Below are 16,032 nucleotides of genomic sequence, written 5' to 3'. Positions count from 1 at the left end.
CACACGGCAAATCTCTCAGTTGATGCTCAAAAGTCATATGGGTGGCTATTTTTACAGAAAACATTTATGATTTGCTGTGGAGTAAAAACTGAAGGTATTTGTGTGATGAAATCTCTTTTAGAGCCGTCTCCATTCACAGAGGCTCTTTCCCATTGCAGCTATGTAGCTATGCAGCAAAAATTGTAGTTTTGCATCTTGTGCACCCGGACTCTACTTTCTATCCATCTATTTTCATCTAAAATCTAAAAGAAACTCTCCTATATTGTAATTTCCAATCCCAGCTCCATTTTCATTTCCTGTCAACTATACACATTTTTACAGAGAAATCAGGGTTCTCGTCATGCAGTGTGTCTCACAGTGTCTCTATTTAAGATTATAGATAATTTTATTTCATCTTCTCATCTTCTCAGACATTAAAAATCATTGCAGATACAACATAAAGATACCAGTCAATTAAAAAAAAATTGTCTGGAGTTGTTGTCAAAGCAGCTCATTCAGGTTAACTGGACCATGACTTTTTCAGTCTGTGTTGGTGCTTTGACAGGCCTGTCTACAGTTTTGATTGGTGAGACTGAAGTCTGCTGTCAAAACAGTATGGAACAAAACCTACAAGCTAAGATGAAAAGATGGAGATAGATTACATTAGGTTTATTAAAGATTAAAGATTAAAGATAAATTATTGTTTGTTCACACTTTGTGAACAAAACACTCCCTCAGCCCTTGAAGGTTCTCAAGTCCTCCTGAGTTTTGAGAGTAATGGAACAGCCCTTGAGATGGCAGTCGAGATTTCAGCAAAGTGGAAATCTACAAATGCTTGTTATGTTGCTATTGGAAACACACCATTAATAATAATATTCTTTGGCCCTGAAGCCTCTTGAGAGTGAAAAGTTTGATTAGTTAAACGCAGATGATCTACAGGGGGCCACGTGGGGAAGTGTGGAGCTGTGCCCTCTAGTGGATATGTTTAAATCAACAAAGTTTATTGACCACTCCACTCACAATATAAGAGAAATAATACAATATAAGAATACATTTACAAACCTAAAATGGAATCAAATCCTGGACCTATTTATGCTGATTTATTGTTTTACTAGAGTGAATCACAGTGTATGTAACAGGTTTTTAATTATCAAACACAAATAATGATTGCATGCACCTTTGGCAGCAATGAAAGCCTCAATTCTATATCATTAAGTCTGCATTAGCTGAACACAATTCCCCCAATTCCTCTTTGCAAACCTGTTCTGGTTCTGCCATGTTTCACAAGGACTAAAAGTTTACAGCAATTTTCAAAGTTTGCCACAAATTCTGGATTGCATTGACATCTCCACTTTGACTTGGCCACAATGGGATATTAACTTTGTCGTTTTCAGATTGGCTTCACATTTTGGACTACAGTAAAATAGATAAAATAAAACAAAATAAGATAACATAAAATAAAACACATTTAAATGTCAGCTATAATTGTAATATGTAGTGCTCAGATTTGCCTGACTCATTATGCAATCAGAGAATTGAGCTGATTTTAGAATGAACGTGTGGTTTGAAGAGGTTGAAAACAGTAGGTGCATTTTAGTATGATTAAAACTAATAATTATGATGATTAAATATAGCAGGGAGAGTATAGTGAAAACAAGATGATCCCAAACTATGTACCCTTTATTATAAAGCCAAACTCCTTACTGCTAAAATTGTTATTTACTACCACTCAAATAATAGGATATTGTGCAACAGTACAATGTTTCAGTCCACCTCAAAAACACTAAAAGCATTTGGTGGCTCCTTTATAAACTGAATTGAATTAAAATTAAACTAAAATGTTTTTTTGTTTGTTTGTTTGTTTGTCTGCCTTTTTGACAAATCATTGTCAAACCAGTGAATGTTACTGCTTTTTGTCAGTGAAATGATCACGTAATAAAACTACGATACCCACAAGTCCTTGTATTTCCGGGTAAAAGCGGAAGCGCTGTCGGATTGGTTAGCAAACGTCTTTCAAAAACAGTGCGCGGCGGTGAAGTTTCCATGATTATTGAGGATTTGAATCTCGTAGTATAGCTAAGCAAGTTTAACAGCAACTGTCGCTGCATAATTATGTTATTATGGACAAATAAATAAAAGTGTTGCTACCAAGGTCTCCTGCTTGAAGTAAGTCACAGTTTTCTCCCTCGGTGAAGTTAGTAAACGTTAACGCATGGATGTGGGTCAACACTGTCGCTAACGTTACGCTAAGCTAAACTCACCGCTTTATCGAAGTTTAAAATTAACACCATTGACTTTTAACGAGCTTGTTTTCTACAGCTGTCAATATGAAGTGCTTGAAAGTGGACGACTACATCAAACGGACCTCTACCGCGAAAGAGACGGAGCTTTTACTTCAGGAGCTAAAGGTTAGCATCATCACAGATCCTGGTTAAAGCACCGACCTCTTAAACAGCACTGACCCGGGTTTAACTGAGCCCAGTTCAATTTGCTGCGTTAGAATCGGCATTTTTTATGTATAAACTACAAAAAAGATTAAAGTCAACCACATATTTTACTTTTCCTTTATTTTTTGTGACATTTTGCAGAGCTACGTAGAGAGTCGTCCAAGCCTTCAGGGTCGCACACTGTGTGACAGGGTCATCAGAGCCTGTAACCATCAGCTTGGAGTTGGACCCCCTGACTGTAACCATGTCAGTCAGTTGGTACAGCTGGTGGAGCTTTCCCTTCATGGCTATGATATTTCTGCAGCACTGGTTGCTCAAAGCAGCCCGCTGTATATGGAAAAGATAATTTTCCATATTGTTAAGAAGCTAAGCTCCCTGGAGGCTCACAGTCTATGCTGCCATGTAGCTGGGCTGCTTTACAGCAGACTCACCCCGGCACAACCGGTATGTTTCACTTGTTTTTTACCGAATTCATATACATATGTTGTATATCCCACATCTGCGCTGCATGATTGCTTTTGCGGTATCAGCATTAACACAGTTACCACTGTTGTATGGTCCACAGGTTGAGGACTACTGTGTTTTTGTGCGGAGCTGCTTCTCGGTGCTCTGGAACGGACTATCTGCTACCAAAGACAGGAAAATCCTGAATCCCCGCGACAAGCTTCACTGCCAGATGCAAGCTGTGAGCTTCCTCCTATTGCTGGACTCAGAGAGTGCAACGATCTCCAAAGCACCTGTATACACAGAGGATGCTATCACTGAATTTGAGAGTAGCTGTGGAGTGACAACCAAGGACTACGCTTCTTTTCTTCTCCAGGAAATGCACACACTTTTCAACAGATGTTGGACTGATGGTCGCAGCAGCGGGAGGGACAGGTCCAAGCAGTCTATTGAGACATCAGGTTTACACGTGCTTTCTGAAATGGTGCTGATTACAGTGAAGGTGCTTTGTAAGGCTGGCCACTATGATCTGGCCTCCACCTTTGCTAATGAGATCGAGAGCAAGATCAGAGACTGTGCTGACTGCCAGTGCACAGCTGTGGTGCTCTGCAAATGGGCAGTAAAAATTCACTGTACAATGAAGGCTGGCGGGGAGAGTGGCCCAGCTTTGACAGAGTGTGCCAGGGCCTTGAGGTCTCTTTCAGCTGACCTGGGGGACCAGGAAGCTCATGCAGTTATTGAAGGTTGCGGACTAGTGGTGTGGGCTGTCGAAAGCAGCCACAGCAAGGGTTTGAGTGGATCTGTACTCCTGGCTTGGTTTTCTTTTCTTGAGGAGCACCAAGAGCGAATATTAAAGATGCTGAAAAAGGTGAGTTAACCGTAGTTACTGAACAAGAAAAGATGTATATTTATATGATATTTAGGTTATTAGGTTTTTTTTCTTGAGAATATATCCAGATGCTTACCAGTGGTTTATTTACAGAATTCGACAGGCCAGACTGAGGACAGCAGGCTGCAACAGGCTCTTTGCTTCAGTATTTACCAAGGCTTTGTATTTGCTTATGAGAGCATGCTTGCATCACAGGTGAGGCTGCTTCTGTAACGTCCAATTTCATAATGACAGCCATGACACAACTGAAAATAAGACAGATCAATCACTCAATTATGTTTCCACAGTTCTAAATGTGCTGTAGTTTTGGTTTCAGTGCTCATTGTGAATTGTTGTTCGTAGCTGGAGGACAGTGACACACTGGACAGAGTGCTGCTGTACTGCCAAGCCACAGCTGGACTGATGATGACTAAACTGCGTAAACTGTCAAGTGAAAACCTTCTCATCAAAGCAGGTGTTTACAGTCTAAAATATTTATGTTGTCATGTCACTTAAGTAGTTCTGAAATGTTAAATTGTATAGACCCTTAACGGTTTCTGATTACTTTGTTGTGACAGTTTTTCATTTTGTGATCATGTGTCTTGCAGTGATTGCTCTGAGCAACTTAGCTTGTGGATTGTACAATCGGCGTCTCTATGACCAGGCCTTCACGCTAGTTGAGATCCTCTGCAGGGATCTATGCAAGAATTGCCCCGCCTCACTCTCTGTCGATAGGGTAAACTCTTATTAAAGTGTGTGTTGTTTGATGATGCATCACAATATCTCAGTCCTAATGCATACACACTATATATCATGTCTTTGTCTAGAATGGGCTTGTAGGTTGGCGGGTTCAGTTTGGTCGTAGCAAACATAAATGAACCAGGGGGCAATGTTTTATTTCATCTAATCACGTAGGGTCATTTGTATTCTTATCATGTCTAATGACTACCCAGCTGAGCCGACCCTTCATGCTGGCCGTGCAGACGTCTCGGCGGGCAGGACAGCTGGAGAGAGCGCTGGACTGGGTGATCCTGTGGCTGAAAGCTCTGGGGGACAACATCACCACTCATATGGCCGAACCGGTCTCTCTGTGGGTGAAAACGAAGACTGACGCAGCGCGTATATCTGAGGAGGACATCCGCCTCAGGTGCAGATAAATTCTAATCAGATTTCAAAGTTTTTGTTGTTGTTTATGACATTTATTCAACAATTCACAGAGAACACAAATCATGGGATATCAGTGGAAAGGAACTTACAACTAATGGCGTGTGCTATCCTATCCTGGAACAGGACGCTACGTGATGGTTTTGGTCCTGACATCCCTGATGAGAGTGTAATGCTTTGCCTCTTGGAGGAAGAGCTACGTGCCTATAAGGAGGTGGCAGGGGACACGGCCCAGGAGCGTTACAACACTCTCTGTGATCTGTTGGACATCTGCCACGAGGAGAGCTCCCACACCCATCTACGTGCTGTCTACCTCTGTGAAATGGCCCAGGTCGTGTGTTACCAGGATTTCAGTGAACAGACTGACTGGTAAGAGCTTTTCTTTATATCATCATTCCTAGTGAGCAATGTTCCTTGATAGGTACAAATACCTCTTTATGTTTATTTGTAACTACACAGTACAGCAGCTGATTTTACACATGAAGCTTTACGGCTGCTGGAAGAAGAACCAGAGACTCCAGAGAATGCTGATAAACTGAAGGATGACAAAGCTCATGCTTTACTGTGGCTCTACATCTGCACGCTTGAGAAGAATCTTCAGGAGGTGAGCTCTGTCTGTTTCCTTATTATTTTAATAGAGATTAGCATTTTTAAAAATCATAAATTATTCATAAAATTAGTGAAACTGAAAATTGGAAACAGCAGGGAGGACTTTGACTTTAATAAACTGACTAAGTGATTAATTAATGATGCTTGTGTTTTTGACAAGTCCATTGAAAGAGACAAAAAACTGCGGGAGCTGCGGGAGCAGACACAGTCAGTGGCCAATCCCATAGGAAACAATGATTTTGATTATGAAGACAAGCAGAAGACACAAGATAGTATCCAGGTCTACGAAGGCCTGCATTTCAACCTGGCAGAGGAGAACAGTAAGAACCCCTTTTCCATATTATCCTGCTGTAGAGACCTGCTTGATGTGATGATATGATGAACTCTATATTATGTCATAATCTGCTGCTCTGCTTCAAGACAGCTGTTGAGTTTGGATCTAATCAAAATGGATCATTGTTCATCACTCTCTGTCTCTGTGAAAGAGATTAATATATGTTATTTTTTTATTTTCTTTTAAGACTTGTGCAAGCCTTTGGAAAGAGCGCTGGATGAATGGTCCACCCTGCTGCTGAGTAAAGTCCTGCCTTCTGTCAGAAACCCCAAAAAGACCTGTAGCTCCATTGCTGTTGCTGCGGCTCTCTTCAGACTCATAGGAAAGGTAACAACACAAAATGTCATCAAAATCATTCTCTTTGATTTAATTTCTTTACGTTCCTTTTAGTTTCTGTCTTTGGCACCAAATGGATTTTGAACTTCCATCATGAAACATTACATTAATTAGAGATATCCTAAGTTTTCCCTAAGAAAGACTTGGATGTTTAAGGGGTGGTTTTATGGTGTATGCCAAGGTCAGGTAGTTATAACTAGTGTCCACACCAATAAGTATAGTATCTGTATATTTATTAAATCTCCTCAATCTCTTGTTCAGCCTCTAAAGGCTTTGGAAGCTTACCAACGTGTGACTGGACTGTCACGGCAACTTGCCGATGCCCACGGATGTGCCACCTCCCTTTGTCAGTCAGCCAGTATCCTTCTGGATATGGGTACGCCTGAACTTGCTTTGGTAAGCCAATTTTGTAATAATTACTCACAGCAAACATATATCTTACTTCTTGTTCTATATATTACTTTGTCTATTTTCTGTTTATTGTGCCATGTTTAGGCCCAGCTCGAGCAAGCAGAGAAGTTTCTTGCCTCAGACTCCACTGCTGATGGACCTTCCTCTCTGTCTATGTTGGCCGTTCTGTTGAAAGCTCAGTACTGCTACAGCACAGGACAGGTGTGTGACATGTCTGTTGGAAGTATTCCACATTATTGCATTATTTTTGTTTTTTTTCTGGAATCGATTTTTTTTTAATCAAATTTCCCGTTTCACCATGTCTCAGGTGTCTCTTGGTGTGCCTTATCTGTGTGAGGTACTTAAAGAAGTGAATGAGCAGAGACAGTCAAAGAGCTGGTACCTGCTGCGTGCTCGGGTGCTCCAGACTTGCAGCTGCTATCTGAGTTTGGACACGGCTGCACTGCCACAAGCCCAGCGGGGCCACATCACGCAGCATGGTTAGCTGAAGCATTCGCTACATTTGATTTAACCAGACAGATTTCTGCTTTGATTTTGCATTGTGAGAATGTGGAGCTAATTGTTGCGTGTCACAGGTATAAATAGCCCAGACACTGCCCTGTATGAAAGCCTGAAGCTTCTCTGCAGCCTGCTGGTCACTTTAGTGGGGAAGGGTCTATATGGGCAGCACAGCAGCACCTCAGACATCCGCTTCATTGACCAAGGTACATCTGCCCCACACATGGACCGACAATATATGGAAAAGCTGCTAGCTCCTTAGTGATGTTTGTTTGCTACGTTAATTCTCTTTCTTGGTCTATGAGCAGGAGATAACCTGGTGCTGAAGTGGCAGCTGCTCTCAGAGCTGTTAAACTGCTCCGTGAAGATGGTGGCGATGAGGAGCAGCTGTGGGGCCATCAATGACGCAAGGCTCCAATGCCTAGAAGCCCTCAAACTGGCCATCAAGCTGCAAGCTCTCAGCCAGTATGTACACAGGAGTGTTAAAGATAACTAGTGCACTGATATAATCAACTTTTACTGCCCATTCATAAATAACTTATTTCTGTAGTGTACAATGCTGAACTTCCCAGCAGATCACAGCCTGTTCCTCCTTTGTTTTGTGTGCTGTTATTCTTGATATAGTGTTATAGCATATTTAATGAACCAGAGGATTTTACAGGGGCCACTTTGAACAGATAAAATGCAATTTATACAAAATAGATCTCCTCTGTATTGATTTAAAAAATGCCAAATGCTGCATGCCGAGTTATAATTAATATTATACTAACCTGTGCAGAACAGTCCACTGCAATGCCAATACAACAGCCCTGCAATAAATCCTGATTATATGAAGCTTATTATATTTCTTTGATAATGGATGGTGTCACAGAGAAGCTCATTCAATTCTAATCTCTAAGGCTGTGCTTTGTGACGGTGTTGTTGGACTGCTTTATATTTACCATAGACTGGATATTTACTGGGCTTTTTAAAGATTTGCAAGTCTGTTATTTTACAGTGTAAGATTAATGTATGTGTCCTATTAGCACATGCTGAATAATGGTGTACTTTTAATAGGTGTAGCACACAGCACAATATAGATCTGCAGCACAGTGCATAAGATCAGCATAAGAGGTAATTTAGTCACAGTGCAAACTCTGGGTTTTTGGTGGAATTCACTCTTTTCTGCCTCTTTGTTTTGTCATTATTGTAGATGTGCGGAGCTGCTGGTGATGAAAGCTGAGCTGGAACTGATGCAGGGGGAGAGCGAGGAAAGTGGAATTGATTTAGACAAAGTCAGAAACCTTTTGGAGCTTTGCACAGGTCCGTTAAACACAGCTGCACCAGTGTTTCAGTACTATTTGACTGTCAGAAAAATTGTATTAAGGATTTGATTACATTGTGTTTTTTTTACTAATAATTGTAAGTAAATTGTACTCACAAAACTGCTAAACAAGTTTTTTGCATTGGACTATTGTGTAATGTAATACAGTGGCATTACACCAGACAGTGTGTGTCAGTTTCCTTGAGCTACTAAATTGACTTTTTCTTTTTCCCTCAGATTTTTCTGATCAGGTGCAGAAAGCAGAGGTGAAAATCAAACCTAGGAAAGGTCGCCCAGCACAGAGATCTCATTCTCCTCTTCCCACCATAGAGGATGATTTTAAGGGCATCCTGAGCACTAGGTGGATTGCCAAAGAACCCGTAGTGAGGGATCTGGCCAGTTCCCCACCTCTCAAAGCCCAGCCCCGCCGCTGGCTGTCCTCACTGGCGCACAAATCTGACTGCCAGTGCCCTTGCTGTGCTGAGCCCTGTCTGGGCCGTGCCACTGCTCGCTGGGCAGCTACACAGGCCGATCTGGTTCTCCAGCTGGATCCCAACGAAGCCAGAGTTAGTTTGAAACTTCAGTGGGCAACATTAGCCCGCTGTAAAAGTGTCTCTGCCAAGCTTGGGGCAAAATTGGCTAAACTCTTTCCTCCCTGTGGCCCTGCCAAAGGCTTCCCTAAACCCTCCCTGATGCAGGACGTGGTGGGCCGTGTGTACCTTCGCATGGCTCTGTCCGGCTTGGAACCAAGGTCTAGCAAGGTCTGTGCCATATGGAAAGTACTGGAGGCTGGCTTAGCATTTGTTGAGTCCACGCCCTCTCCTGTGCTAAGGCCCGTGAGAGCAGGCCTAATGGCAACCAAAGCCATAGTGTCGTTGGTTACCTTGGCCGCCAAAAAGGGCTGCACCCCAGAGGAGCTTTTCTCAAATGTCTGGGCTTGGAATACACCAAAAGTAGATAAAGAGCTGAAATCGGAACAGAAAACAGTGCATCCTTCGTCCTCGCTTAAGAAGCCTAAAGAGTCCATTAAAAACCCAGATATTCCTGAAAAAACAAAGGAGGTAAAGAAGATCAAAGTTGTCAAGCCCAAGATTCAAGTGACAAACTCCTCAGCCAAAGGAAGGGGAGTGGTTCCCATGACACCTGTGGCGGTTAAGTCGAAACCCTCTGTTAGGGAGCTTGGCTCTTTTGACTTTAACACAGTGGTACCTACTTTGGCCTGTACTCCTGTTCAAAAGATGAAAGCTCCAGCCTCAGTGCAGAAAGCACAGAGGACTGCCCCTAAGCTACAGTTTCATGTGTATGAAGAGTTGTCGCCAGCGCAAGAGAAAGCCCAACCTGTTCCTGCTGCCCCCAGACGCACTAAGAAATCACGTTTCAAGGTAAGTATCTAATCAGAGTTGGTGTTTATTATTACAAAAGATATGCAGTTTTTATGAAAAGAAAATCTTCATTTTAATGCAGGTGGAGTTTAGCGATGAGAGCGACACAGAAGCCAATACCCAGACAGAACCCAAAGAAAAAACCGATGTCCCTAAAAAGCGAACTACTGCGAGAAGAACCGCCCATAACAGTAAAACAGCCCAAGATCCACCTGCAGAGAAGGTCCCACCCAAGAGGCAGACCAAGGGTAAGAAGAGCACTGCAGTGTCCCGAGCATTGTCCTCTGAGGACGATGAGACTTTGGTCTGTCTCTCTGCCTCAACGAGAAGAGGAAGAACCAGAAGAGAGCTGTCCAGGGCGGAGGCAGATCCACTGGAGGAGCCGGACAAAATGAGGACCATTGAGGAAGAAACTACTGAAGTTCTGGACATAAGCATCGAGCAGCTCAGGACATCAGACACTGAGACTGACGACAATCCGGCTTCAAGTAAAGATATTGGTGTGTATTTTGTACACATGGTAAAACTTCCAGTTAATTAGGAAACACAGTAAAACTTTGTTAAAGTTACCAGACATTTGCACAAAATTAAAATGTTCCATAATAAAATTTTATACCATCAATCACGCCATATTAGATATTGAAGCAATTGATGTTTTTAACTTAATTCATAGTTAGGTTTCAGAATATCTTGAGAAAACTTGCAGATTTGTTATTGAGCACCATAAAAACACCAGAGAACATGTAAAATAAGTATGCAGAATACCCACAAAAGGTGAGCTAAATAATGGCAATAATAGTCATCAGTGTCTAACAAAATGTGATTAAAGGCCGGAGCTCTAATCTCTTTCTTGACTCTCTTTAGACATAGATTTTGAGGTGTTGCGGAGGGATATGTGTTGTGACCTGGAGAGAGATGACTTGTCTGAGCTGAGGAGCAGAGGTCAGCTGAGAGACGGCCCACTAACCCACCTCTGTCATTCAGACAGCAGGCCAGGTGAGGCTTTAAAATGCTGCCGTCACAGTTTTTTAAAGCATTGTGAGGTACTGATGTGTCTATATAGTGTATAATAAGGGCTGTGGTATCTTAACTGTTTCAGCTCCTTATCCTCTTCTGTCTAATTTCTGTTTTTTCCTCCAGACAATCTTTCTCTGGACGATGTTCAGTCATTGCTTCGCTCAGCCTGGTTGGACCTGCAGCACTTCCCGTCCCCCGTCATCTACACAACCCTCTGTGCTCTTCTGGCCTTGACCATGGGACAGCAGGACCCCATAACTACAGCAATGCTGCATGCCCAGTCCTTGGGCATCACAAGCCGACACCGCACGATCAGGCATTTGGCCAGTTCTCTCAAGTAAGCACATGTGTTGTGTGTGTGTGTGTGTGTAGTGTTGAGTCATGATTTCCCTCTTACAATGCTTTATATCAACGGTACGACAAATATTGTTCAAATGTTGTTTAACGTTCCTGTTGCTCCGACGTGTTACGTGCTACCAGAAAGCTGAGAAAGGCGTCCAGTGAGCTTGCAGACAAGATGGATGCTCTGAGTCTAGATGACCTCAGTCCGAGCGAGTCCAAGAACTCTACTGAACAGAGGTTATCGCAGTTGGAGAACATCTTCTCCTTCCCAACAGCCGACTCCTCTACTTTCCCGAAGAGCCACTGTCAAGAATTTATCCAACAAATTCAACACCTCCCTCCAGGTAAACTATCCACTATTATTTACATGTGATTCCATTGAAATGTGGTCAGTAATGCATTATGTTGTGATTTAACAAGTGGTAAAGTTCAATTTGGCTATCAAAGATAATTAATAATTATTAAAATGAATGGAACTTTGAATAAAGTCCACCTCGATTGGGGCACCACCTCGAAAAATGAGGAAGAGATAGCTGTTTTAATTGATTTAGTCTCATAAAAATACTAAACTATCAATTTGGAATTATGTTTTATAATTAATTTAATAATTACTACCAAAATTACCACATTGATAGCTAGCTGAAGGATTTTGGAGTTCTTGACAGTGTAGAGGTTGGCAGTGTTCACCCTTGTACAACATTACAGGAGACAGCAGGTATTAAAACAATTATTAAAACAGAACAAAATCAATCAATCTAACTAAGTCTCTATGACTAAACTAACAAATAATAGGAAGAGTGTGTGTGTGTGTGAGATAAGGCTGAGGAATGTGAGATAAGGCTGAGGAATGTGAGATGGGCCCACAAAGGTGGGGGAGAGCCCAAATGGTGATGGCCAGACCCCCTGGGGTGTGGGGCTGAGGACACAAAGGAAGCTAAGTGCTGTTAGCTTAGCTTTGTCCCTCGGTGGCCTGCTGAAAACTGTGTGTGTGTATGTGTGAGATAAAGGTGCCAGGTTAAGAAAAGATGGTTAGTTGTGTGTAGACTCTGTGTCTGTGTGAACAAACTAACATCAACTAAGCTTAATGGCTGCACAGTAATCTACAACACATCACAACAATCAAACTCAATGAACATTAAAGCAAGTCAATACATTAACAGGGGTAAACCATGTATGCAGTAATGCTATGCTAATTATGCCCAGTTAGAGTTTGTTACCAGTCCTTAAAGGGGTAGAAGAAGTGTCCGTGAGGATGCTGCTTTCTCCGCCTTTTGCTGGAGGAAAGGTGTGGTTCTTGTCCGTTGCTGTGTGGTTGCAGGCTGGAGGAATCTGGTCGCCCCTTTGTTCCTGTTAGTTAGCAGCTTGATGCTAACTTGCTGGTGTGCTGTTGTTGGTTATCAGCTGGCAGACTCCGGGTCGTACCTGCTGGCGCTGGTCTGTTTAGTTCAGGCAGGACCTGGTGTCGCTACCATGAAGGAGGTGGCCTGCTCTTGTGAGGAGAGGTCCAGGAAAAAGAGCTGGTCTGTCCTCCTCAGGACAGACGTCTCTCCTCCAGGGGAGACAATGGGAAAAGGGAGTTGTCTCTCCTCCAGGAGAAGACAATGGGAAAGAGAGAGTTCAGTGGGGGTAAACTGGTGTTGTTGGCCTGAGGTCGTAAAATCATGTGTCCCACTTTGGCCAATGGTGACTGTGGAGCTGGGTGCAGGGGTGATTTCACACCTATCTGTGATAAGCTATGAGTTGCATAATGCTTTATTTAACAAATCCTTTCTCTCTGTTCATCCCTGTTATTCCTCTACAGGAGTGACGGTGTGCGTGATGTCTGTTGTAGGAGTCAAACCGGGGGAGATGGGCGACAGCATCATGCTGTCACGTCTTGAGAAGGGATCTGCCCCTGTCACTGTTCACATCTCCACCACTAAACAACAGGTGAGGATGGTGAATTATATAGAATGGTAACCACAATCTGAAACCACATAATTACAGCGTAGATGTTCATGGCTTTAGCAATATGGAGACGCTTGTGACTTTGAAATATTGTCACACTCCCATTTGTTTACCTCTGTCTGTGTCTCTCTGTGTTATGAAGCACCCCATTAGTTGGCTGGTGCAGGAGATCGACGGTATTCAGGTGGAACAGAAGGTTGTGAGCTGTGTGTCTGAGAAAGCCAAGTGGTGGGAAGGTCGAAGGGCGCTCGACTCTCGAGTTGAGGTGAGTGGTGAAGGAGGATAATACTGCTGAGCAGCCTCAGAGGGCTTCACAGTGCATGTATCCTTCGCTTAGTATCACTTAAAGTTTTAACCTGACATGTAGACCGAGGAAATAAGACACAGAAATCAAATCTTTGGTCAGGTTTTGACTAAGAAATATTCTTAAAATTTATCATTTTTCTTTCAGTGTCTGCTGAAGGAGATGGAGGAATTGCTTGGATGCTGGAAGGGCTTTCTTCTTCCCCTTTCATTGGATCCTGAGCTCTCGAAAGAGGCCCAGCACCTTTGCAAGTCCTTGTCTAAAAAGGGAGTGACGGTCAGTGAGGAGATGTTGAAGGTGGGTGATTAGCATCAACGTCTGTCTCAGTCTCAAAAACAGCTGGAAAAGTAACAGACAAAGCAATATTCACCAACACTTGTGACCTGCGTTCCAGGCTTTGCTCGCTGCCTCTTCTGTGCTCTCCCAAGAAGACCTAAGAAGATTTGCTCTGGGAGTTTCTCCACAGTGGGACGTGGAGTGTGACCAGCTTCTCCATACGGCCATGTCCCGGCTCGCCGACAGAGACGAGCCCGGCAGTCACATGGTTCTCATCCTGGACAAGGTTGGTTTCATCGTCTTTATTAAAAACTGTATTTTAGTCTGGCTTGTCCATAGAGGTGCTTGTTGAAAGCAAAACCACCTCAAATGTTCTTTTATAGTACAATATAATGTATGTTTTCTGCCCTGTTACCTTTGCAGTACCTTCAGAAGTTGCCGTGGGAGAGTATCTCCATCCTAAAATCCCGCTCTGTCAGCCGGATGCCTTCTCTGCACTCTCTGATTGGACTGAGCATTCAGGAGGTGAGATTAGGCTCTGTTACTGTGTCAATATGCCCTTTGGTGTGGATGTAATTGACTTCAAGTTAAGTTCAGTGGTGTTTATGGACTCTGATCTTCCTTCCTTTCAGACCGACTCTCAGTCCATCCTGAAGCAAGGCGTGGATGCAAACCAGGTGTTTTATGTGCTGGACCCTGATGCCAATTTGGGAAACTCTCAGGACCGATTTAAGGAATGGTTTAGCAGGTGAGACCAACAATCATGACAGTTAAAAAAGAACCATCTGATTCAGTTATGTCTTTCTGTCAATGGTCTGCTTTCGTCCTATTTACGACATAACTGTTCTCATTAAAGTAAACCGGATTGGGAGGGTGTGTGTGGAGTTGCTCCTGACTCCGGTCAGCTGGAAGAAGCGGTTGCGACCAAGGACCTATACATGTGAGTTTGTGATGATGTAAAATATCCTGATTAATTATCCAGATTAATTTAAAGAAATTAATTTTTAGCTGCAGCCCTGTAAGAGGTCCTTGTCTTTTCAAACTCTGAAGAAATCTTCACATTTAGTATTGTTTGCTAAACAGGATAACAAACACTATAATACAAGGTGTGTCCTATATGAATCTGAATTGATCTGAATTTGATAACCTGTTTTTTACTGTACATCTTCTGTCTGTGTCCCCCTCTTTCTCCCCTTTCCCACCTGGTGCTTTAGTTACGTGGGTCACGGTGCAGGCGCTCGGTTCTTAGACAGCCAGGCGGTCCTGAAGCGGCAGATGAGAGCTGCCTCTCTGCTTTTCGGTTGCAGTAGTGCCGCTCTGGCAGTGCGCGGGGATCAGGAAGGACAAGGCATCATCCTCAACTACCTCATAGCAGGATGGTGAGATATCCGTCTTTACAGCTGAATAACGATCATGCAAGGAATATTTTAGACTTGATCGCAGAAAACTCTGCTCATTGAACTCTCTAGTCTTGATTTAGTCATACCTCTGTGGTGTCTGTGTCACAACTATTTGTTTTTCTCCTCCCTAGCCCCTTTGTTTTGGGAAACCTGTGGGATGTGACAGATCGGGATATAGATCGCTTTACTAAAGCCTTGTTGGAGTCCTGGTTATCCGCTGGGTCTGGAGCTCCCCTCCTGGATTATATGGGCCCATCACGTCAGGCCACACACCTGAAACACCTCATAGGAGCTGCACCTGTGGTCTATGGCTTACCCATCCACATGCAGTAGCTGCGGCGGCAAGCCGAAGCTCTTCTGAAACCGCGATGTAACAAATCTATGCAGGACCTGAGTATTACTGCTGAATGGGACTTTAACCTAAAGTTTAATCCTTATTTTTGCCCTATTAAAGGACTGCCTTTCCTTTTATTTAAACCAACAATTCCATTTAAAACCATTGCTACTATAGTGTGAGTGATTTTAAATATCTTGCTAATTTTATTAAGTGTTTTAATGCACTTTTAATGTGTTGATGGAACAGCTATTTTTGAATAAATGTGTTCTCATGCAGTCGATGTCCATGTTGTGGAAATGATTTTTGAATTAATCACATTTATGAGAAGAGGTGTTGTTATTTACAGTATTATCTTTGAGGAACAATAAAAGTGTCAACAAGTAAGTATCATTTGGAACAAACTTAATTTACTGTAGGAACAAGTTGCATCTTACATAACATATAGATTATGTTCTTACAAAACTAGTGTCTCTTTCCCTGTGACATTTTATTCTCATTACAGCTGAAAGTAATACTGAAAGAAATACTGTTGACAGCCATTGAAAAAATCAATTTTCACCATGTCTTAGAAATAATGTTATGTAAAGCAGCCTATGCATGATATATGGGCAAACCCATCTGTAAAAACCTTCAC

The 16,032-nt window shown here is 42.7% G+C and overlaps 1 protein-coding gene across 1 annotated transcript; it reads left to right on the top strand.

The window, feature by feature from the left end:
• The first annotated feature begins 2,130 nt into the window (after positions 1-2,130).
• On the top strand, positions 2,131-15,571 carry espl1 (extra spindle pole bodies like 1, separase). The gene is made up of 32 exons (XM_070842662.1): positions 2,131-2,145; positions 2,299-2,387; positions 2,568-2,870; positions 2,992-3,738; positions 3,853-3,954; positions 4,102-4,213; positions 4,347-4,474; positions 4,692-4,885; positions 5,029-5,271; positions 5,362-5,506; positions 5,672-5,831; positions 6,033-6,172; positions 6,443-6,577; positions 6,677-6,793; positions 6,900-7,071; positions 7,168-7,296; positions 7,399-7,555; positions 8,283-8,392; positions 8,631-9,775; positions 9,858-10,275; positions 10,640-10,771; positions 10,916-11,129; positions 11,273-11,478; positions 12,936-13,063; positions 13,224-13,346; positions 13,533-13,682; positions 13,780-13,947; positions 14,085-14,186; positions 14,294-14,409; positions 14,518-14,601; positions 14,876-15,040; positions 15,193-15,571. The coding sequence occupies exons 2-32, from the start codon at positions 2,307-2,309 to the stop codon at positions 15,392-15,394; spliced, it is 6,528 nt and encodes a 2,175-aa protein (XP_070698763.1). The 5' UTR covers positions 2,131-2,145; positions 2,299-2,306; the 3' UTR covers positions 15,395-15,571.
• The last annotated feature ends 461 nt before the right edge of the window (positions 15,572-16,032 follow it).

The sequence above is a fragment of the Pempheris klunzingeri genome, chromosome 2 (genome assembly GCF_042242105.1).
Source record: "Pempheris klunzingeri isolate RE-2024b chromosome 2, fPemKlu1.hap1, whole genome shotgun sequence".
Lineage (NCBI taxonomy): Eukaryota > Metazoa > Chordata > Actinopteri > Acropomatiformes > Pempheridae > Pempheris > Pempheris klunzingeri.
The sequence above is the reverse complement of the archived record's forward strand: the minus strand, read 5'-3'. Positions and strand labels throughout refer to the sequence as shown.